We start from the raw sequence: 8,596 nt of genomic DNA on the forward strand, positions 1-8,596 counted from the left end.
AAAAAACTCTTCTTTCCACGTCCATTAACCACCACCCATTTCCCTCCAATTCTCTCCTAACAGATAATCCCCGAATGGCCTCTTCGCAGCTCTTCTCACCCACCATCACCCCCAAAACCACCGCCACCGCCATCTCCACCATCACCCACCAATCTCTCTTTCTCTCCTCCAATCTCCCATTTCCTGTTTTCCACTCCAAGAATCAGAGACCAATCACAAAGCTCCATGTCTCCTCTCCAACTAACAAACCCATCACCACCAGCACCACTTCTTCATCAAAAAAACCCAATGAAGAAACCATCTTTTTCGATGGAGGAGCACACTACGGTGACTTAGTAGCTAATCTGCTTCTGGGTTTCACTCTTCTTTGGCTACCATTAACTCTAGCTGCAGTTTCAAGGGCATTCTTTCTTAGATACAGGTTTACTAACTTAAGAGTGACGGTTATTTCTGGATTTACAGGTCAAGACAGAAGTGACTTCTCTTATAAAGTGATTAAGGATGTCCAAGTTGTTCCTCGTTTTATAGGTGAATGGGGTGATATTGTTATTACCTTGAAAGATGGCACTAAAGTTGATCTTAGGAGTGTCCCTAAATTTAGAGAGATTGCCAAGTATTGTCTTGCTATGGCTGAAAAGCCCGTTGTTTTGAAGGAGAATGGACCTAAAGGGTTTTAATAAGGTATGTGAATCCTTTTTCTTTTCTTTTTTTTCTTGTTCGGTTTGGGGGGGAGGCTGAATTTTGTTGAATTAATGTTGCAGTTACTAATGATATATCTTATATACAGTACCATTGTGAAGATATAGTTTGGTTATATTTTCTTTAAATTCATTTGGCACTATTATAAAATGCTATAAATTGGGATGCATGGAGATATATACCTCATAAATGAATAAGTAAAGAAATGGCAAATGAATGTTTCTATTTCAACCGAGATCATTGAGGTGAATCTAATTGTGCCATCACCATTTTCCTCTATGGATTGTTCTCTTAAAGATTATTACTCGGTATATACATCACACAACTATAATAAGAGAGTTACTATTCGCACAAATTCCATCGTTTAAAACTAACAAATATGTGTCAATTCTATCGGTTTAATGTATAGATGGAACATACATCATTAAATAGATAAAGATTCCTATTTAGAATCGATAATGAAATGAACTTTTAAAAAATTAAAAAAAAACTGAATTTTGATGATTCAAAAGGACTCTCTCTGGCATTTGGCTTCCATTTCCAAGAATTCAATGGTGTTAATACTACCTTTTTTTTTTTATAAAAAGACAAATCTAGAATGATTGATATTATTACTAATTATCAAGGATAAGACATATCCTGCATGAGAAGCTTCTGAAGTTCAACAGGTGAAACAGTTGGATTATACAAGAGATGACTGGCTGTAGAAAGCCAATCTGCCACTCTATTACAATCCTTAGGAAAGAACACAAAGAAAAACGTCTTGTAAGACTTTTATATCCTCAATTGTATGTCTAAGCGCCGGCCCAAGAGATCGCCTTCTGCTGATTCTAAATAGCAGTTGTCACGATCAGGCAGTTAGACTCACACGCAACTTTGCTAAATTTAAAGAAGCTTGCTGTGTCTGACTGTAGCTAACAGACTTGACATGCAAAAAACAGACTTGACACCTCCAACTACCAACCTGCCAGCATCAATTCTGCGCACAAAACTTAAGTTTGATGAACCAAAAACTTGATTGAACGAGACATCAGTATTGTATTTGACAATATCTATGATAGGAGGAAGCCGTCTGCGTGCTGGGATTAGGCGCATTTGTTGCCAAGGCTGTCTGCCTGAATGATTATTAAAGACAGCTAGACTGATTGGATTCAACTGCCAGTAGTCTTGCTTTTCTGAGAGCATTTGAAGGATCAATTTTGGAGCAGTCACAAATATAATCATTCATTCCTCGCCAGCCATATTGACCAATGATCACCAGCACACATGAGCAGCAAGCACCTCTGTTTTACGTCCACTGTCAACATCCAACCTGTTGCGAAAGCTTTTCTGGAGCCTTTCTTTCTTTGGAATGAGGATGATGCTTGTGTTATTTACGCTCTTCCTGTTAAGAAGAAATTCTGAACCAATACATAAAACATCTTTGAGATTTCCGCAATATCTCTTAAAAGAAAAAAAAAGAGAGAGACCGGGAAAATTGGCCTGTGTTTAATACCCATCTAGAGCATGGAATGATGCAATTTAATTGCTCAAAAAACAATAGAGCTTATGGAAATTTCTGAGAACTTCTTTTTAAAGTAAAATATAATATTTAAAAAAAAAAAAAAACAAAAGAAGAAGAAGAAGTTTTTTTCTTGTTTATTATTACAAGGAAGAAGAAGTATGATCAAATTTAGTCAAAAAGAAAAAAAAGAAGACAATGATCAAATGTTTATAGATTTGGGCTATTCTGAATTTAGAAAGGAAACTTTTAGTTTCTAGCTTTGCGGAGATGATGGATTTAGGCCTCGTAAACAATCTTCAAGAGACTTAAAAAGGGCTTTTCACCTTCAGAAGTGGCCCAAGAAAGATTCCACACAATTTTATTACAAATTAGTAAAATTGTCAGATATCAATAAAATAGGTTAGACGTATATACTAATTTTTTTTTTAAAAGTATATAATAATTTACCTTCTGATTTTTCTTATTCATAAAACCTGGCATGTAGTTTATTTTTTGATAAAAGATTATCTTGCCACTTAAATTAAATTTTACTATCAAATATGTTAACATTGTTTATTGGGGTTTGTGGTTTTTTTTTTTTTCTCTAGAATATATTTTTTATTTTTTTCTTTGAAATTCTTAATGCCAAATTATAAAATATTACTAATACTTATAATGTATCACAAGGGTTAAATTTAATTTTAATACAATAAGTTTTTAAGTAATAACTATTTTGAACTTAAAATAAATTATAAGAATATTCATTTTTATAAATTGTAGTTGAATTAAGAGATTAAATTGTTTTTAAGTAAATTTTAATTACATTTATGAACTTATGATATTAGGTAGATGTAATATAATTGAAAGATCATTTGGTATTAACGGTTCCTATTATATTAGTGCCAAATCATACAATTTTAATACTATTAGCTGATTGAGGTCCTGAATGCTAATGATATAAAACATAGGGTATAAAAGTGCTAAAAAGACATAAAATATAATATGTTAAATATAAAACCGCATCAAAGTCAACAATAATATATTTGATAATGATATATTAACATAAAAAATTATATAATAATCATTTATTGAAAAGTAATTCACACATCTATTTTTGTCATTAAATAAAATTACATTAAACAAATTTTATACGTTTTCTTAAAGTTTTAGTGAAAGAATTCTTAAAGCTCAACTATCAGACATATATTAAGATTTCAAGCATCTATCTAGTATCATTTTGCTGCAATAGAATTTAGAAAAAATTTTATATTGTATTTAGTTGAATTTATAAAATTTAAAAAAGTCACGTGCTTTGAATAAAGTTGTAACACCCGGAATTTTTTATTTTTTTATATATTTAATAAATGAGTTATTTTCTATACCCAATTAGTTTGAAATTTTAAGAAATTATTCAAGTAAATTATTTGAGAAATGATTATATTTTGGTTATTCAAATTTTCCCAAATGCATATTTATATAAATAAAATTATATATTGGAAAATTATGATAGAAATTGTAAGGGATGTTTTTATAAAAGAATTTTGAGAAAATTGGTATTATAATTGATTAGTAGTATTAAATTTTAAGTTGGAAATTGATTATTTAATTTAATTGTGTGTTAGGACTAAATTGGAAATTTATTTTGGAATAAGGATTGAAAGTATAATGTTATTTTTATGGGGTTTTAATGGAAATTTGTGAGCTTGGTATTTTTGTAAATAAATATGTCGGTCAGGGGTATTTTTGTAATTATGTATTTTCAATAATTCGGATTTGGCTCAAATTAAATAGTTAAGGGCTTAATTGAAAGGCTAAAAAGAAGTTTGGGGGTCAAATTGGAATTATGCAGGATGAAATTGTAAGTAATTAAGAAAGTTGAGGGACTAAATTGTAATAAAGAAAAGTTCAGGGGTCAAATGTCGATATTGAAGGGAAAGAAATCGGGGAGAGAGAAAGTAGATCGGGAGAGAGAGAGAGAGGGCGATGGCCGAAGAAGAAGGGGAGGAAGGCGGCGGCGTGCGTCGTCGGCGGCGACCGTCGGGGGCGTGGAGCGCTGGTCGACGGAGCGGCGTGCGCTGGCGAGCGCAGCGGCGGCGGCAGCAGCAGCTCCAGCGGCGGCGGAAGAGCGCGAAGGCAGCGGCTTCCAGGCGTGTTTCCGGCCGTTTCCGGCGTTGTTGGCGGCCGAGTTGGGTGGCGATCGGCTCCTCTCGGCGAGAGCTTTCTTTTGGCAGCAGCGGCGACGCCTGTGGTGGCCGGAGACGGAAGATCCGGTGGAGAGAGAAAATGGTGGCAGCCGGCGTTTTTCAGCTTTTCCGGCGAGATCCGGCGGAGGATGGACGATCGGAGGATGTATCCCGACTCTCCTCAGCTCAAGCTTCGCGATGGCACTGGTTTCGTGGCGATCGGGCTTCGTTTGCGAATCGACGGTCGAGATCGTCCGCAAATCTCTCCGGATGATCGGGTGTCAGATCGGAAAATCGGAAGCAGGGATCGTCATCAGCGCGTCGTTGTGAGTCCGATGGTGTGTTCGGATCGTCGATCGGACTCCGGCGGCCGGAGGTGAGTCGACTGAGCGTCTCGGTAATTTTCTTTGGCCCGTTAATTTTAGAAATTCTTGGTTTAATTGTGTCTAATGGTTTATATTGAGTATTTGATGATTTTTGTGAGTCAAAAATAATTGTCTGTCAGTTTGCCTGCCTCGTATTTTGTGCTGTGTGGCGGGGTCGGGAAATAGTGAAGTTTGGGGACCCGACTCCCGTTGTTTAAATTGTTGGATATTTGGAGTGTTGTTCTGGCAGGTCCTGGACCCGTTTTTACGGGGGGTAATGTTCGCTAGGATTAATGATCGATTGTCTCAGCGTATTGATAAATTGTTTTCCGTGATTAGATTATCTGTCTGTTCGGCTCGCTCCTACCGAGGCACCGGAGCAGAGCTAGGAGGTCGCCCAATCCTGTGAGTTAACGTCATTTAATCATTGCACTATTGCTAAGTCTGATTTAATATGCTATTTTGAAAGTTCATGCATAATATGATTATTAGTATCGTAAAATAAATGATTTCACTTGATTATTAATATTTAAAATAATATAAATATTATTATTAGTATGTTATAATAAGATAAACGTTATTATTTTTCCCTCACAAATTGCACTCTGTTTTACCTTAAATCTTTAATCTTTATTTCGATATGTGTTGGTTGAGTTCATCAGATAATGATATTTATTATATGTGATGATTGCGAATTGGGAAATGTGGCTTGTAGAACATGCCGATGGCATGATCATGGATATAAGGTTATTATGGATTTGTTTGCCCTGATCGAGCATTGCTCTCTGGGCCGAGTTCGATTAATTGCCGGAGTTAAGGTCCCTGATCGAGCAATGCTCTGGCTTATTTGGAATTCAAGTGTTCAGGTAAGGACCCCGATCGAGCTTGCTCTCCGGGCTGGATTAAGAGAGCTGAAGGGCTACTAGAATTTGGGGTTTAGGGTTCTACCGAGCCACTCGTCCCGAATAGAAAAGAAACAAAGATATTTTTATTTATTTATTTATTTACTTATTTATTTCATTATGGTATGATGACATCATGATTTCTGTTTATGTTCAGGGTTTGATATATGGACTCGAATAATCTATGTTTTTCTGAGAAGAAGCAATAGTCCCTAGATTATTTGATTTTAACTCACTCTCGAGTCTCATTTTATTTTTTGATTTGTTAGTTCTCCATGACTCTTATTCAGTGAACTCCTTCATCATCGGGTGATGTATTTGATTTGGTATGTAAATTGGTAAATCTTAGATTCTCCGCAGTAGTAATAGTAGATGTATCAATTGTAAATTTTCTGAGTTTCAGGTCTCGCCTAGTTTTTTTGGCAGACCGAAATAATTATGTAGAATGTAGCTATTAAGATAATTTGTGGCTTTAATAATATTAATTTGAGATGAGATTTGTTTAAATCAGTGAGTGTCAGGCTTACTACGGGTTTCGGTGGCCTTAAGCCTACCCATTCCCTAGTGACGGTCACGGGCCCACGGGTGGGGTCGTGACAAAAGTGAAAATTAAATTAAAATTTTATATAATTAAATTTATATGAAATTAGTTATATCTAAACTAAATTCTACTAAAATTGATTGAGCTTCTAAGTAAATCTAATATTAATAAATCAATATATTGCATAACATCAAAATACGAATTTTCCTGAGTTTTATATCAACATATCTTGAATAAAGCAACATAGGAGTATAACTTTCTTTTTCTAAAACAATAAACAGAAGAAAAAGAGAAGTGATAGAATTGGAAAAATTAGCACACATGAGAAGCTTCCTCCATTTGGTTACCTCTGGAGGAAGTAACTCCTTTGTCCATAACCCATTACAGGTTCTGCTTCTGCAGTCTACATCTTACTTCCGTGCCAATTATAGAACCTTCGCAACAAATCTTCCCCCCCCCCTGAAATGAATTTACAACCACTTCTCTTTGAATATCATGAAATTTGGACCCACTGGCATAAAAACTCAAAACTAGAAGGACGATATTAGGCTAAAAAGAAAATGCTATCTTCGTTCATTCTACTGTTGATTTAGATTGCTAATGTCACTAATCACTTGAAGATGCAACTCCCCATCACTTTCAATACGTATATGTACCCCTCTTCATTTTGTAATTCAAAAATAGGATTTTCCCTCTAAGAATTCTACATACTTCATAGTCTATGTACAGGAAATTATTGCAAGATTTTCATATTTTGTAGGGTCAGTGATTAATTATCAATCTTTATCAAAGGCTAATAAGATATATCTTCTTTGACTTTTTGGGCTTCAATTGTGACCCATAATGCACCACTAATTGCTGCATCTAAATCAAATCTAATTCTGCTCGGATAGATATAAGCCATAGGAGTAATAATAAAAAAAGGTAGCAAACCAAGGTTTTAAATGATTGATTACCTCAACTTTGTAATTGGCTGGCAGGACTTAAAGATTTTAAGTTCTATTAGGGCTTAATGCTAGTACTTAATTCTATCTCTTTACTTGTAGCTGGCTAACATCAGGAATTAAAAGAAACATGTAACCCTAGATATGTCTGCCAATAAAAAGAGAAAAACAAAAAAGGGTTTCAATCTGAAGAGGTCTGAAACACTATAATGAAATATGACACATGGGGTTGAAACCTTGGCTCCATTGCAGTTACAACCTAAAAGCCAAATGAGTAAATTTTTACATTAAAAGTATCAAGAATTTGATTCATTATTTGTTATAAAAAAAAAAAAAAAAAAAAAGAGTCCCAGTCCCAGTCCCAGCTTGGTTTGTGCCATTGATGTGTTAAATATAGGGTCCCATGAAGCTTTGAGGGAATTATTTAATTTGAGACATAAACTTCAGAATATTTTAGAAAATATTTTTTTTAAAAAAAAAGAAAAGAAAAGATAAAACCCTTGAAAAGACCAATCAAAACTTACTGTCTGCTTCAATGATATGTAGGTATATGGAAGTTGAGGAGTGAATCTGACAAATAAAAGTAAGCAATCATGTTAAAACAGCTATAAATTTCACTTGCTTGTGAAGCTTCATCAATTTCTAGCATGCCCTTACCAATTTTATCTCAAATGCTTCAAATCTTTTGAATATTGATGTATGCCTCTTCTTCAAGAGGACTGACATGTATGTTTATTTATTTATTTATTTTTGCACTCTAGCAAGACAGTGGATTTACTTTCAAGTGGGGTCAGAATTCTTTGATCAGTTATGCAAAGAGAGACCTTCACAGAAGTTTCTGAATAACCTTTTTTTTTTTTTTTTTCCTTTTCATTTATTTTTGTATGGGAGTTTGGACATTATAATTACATGCAATTTGATACTGTCTTGTAACAATTGATAGGTCTTAGTATATTGCTATCTATATCAATATTGTACCTTCACTTTATAACTACAAGTTCAAAAAATTTATTATTAACTTCAATTTAATTAAGGACATGGTAGCTTCAATTTATCTATCAACATGGTTTAATGTTATCAGTTTCATTTATATTCTTTGCCAGCTATTGAGTTCCATCAAGTTAGATGATAACAGTATTCTGTACATTGTATTAAATATATCTTATATTGATTTTTGTAGGGTAGGGATGTATATAAAAGAACCATTAATTTTTTATAATTGAATTTCAGAATTTAAAACTGTAATAGATAATAAGGTGAGAAATAAATCTAATTATTATCGAATTAAGTTTCTCTTATTGGCTCAATTCAGCAATTAGATTTTATTAAAAGGATATTTAATTGGCAGAATCGTGTAAAAGAAATGTAACATTTAGGTATTTTAGATTATTTTGATTAGAATGTTAACATTTTATTATGGTTGGCATCGATTATTTCCTTCTTAGACAGTTCTAAAGGCACACCTTTTCCATATTGGTT

General features: G+C 34.0%; 1 protein-coding gene across 1 annotated transcript; it reads left to right on the forward strand.

Annotated features, from left to right (window-relative positions):
* LOC8286991 lies at positions 1-801 on the forward strand. Its single transcript, XM_002520066.4, has one exon. The coding sequence runs from the start codon at positions 75-77 to the stop codon at positions 675-677; it is 603 nt and encodes a 200-aa protein (XP_002520112.1). The 5' UTR covers positions 1-74; the 3' UTR covers positions 678-801.
* Positions 802-8,596: the final 7,795 nt, after the last annotated feature.

The sequence above is a fragment of the Ricinus communis genome, chromosome 1, assembly GCF_019578655.1.
Source record: "Ricinus communis isolate WT05 ecotype wild-type chromosome 1, ASM1957865v1, whole genome shotgun sequence".
Taxonomy (NCBI): Eukaryota; Viridiplantae; Streptophyta; class Magnoliopsida; order Malpighiales; family Euphorbiaceae; genus Ricinus; species Ricinus communis.

What these genes read in the sequence shown, in the direction of transcription:
- LOC8286991 (XM_002520066.4), top strand. Translation starts at nt 75, where the DNA reads ATGGCCTCTTCGCAGCTCTTCTCACCCACCATCACCCCCAAAACCACC.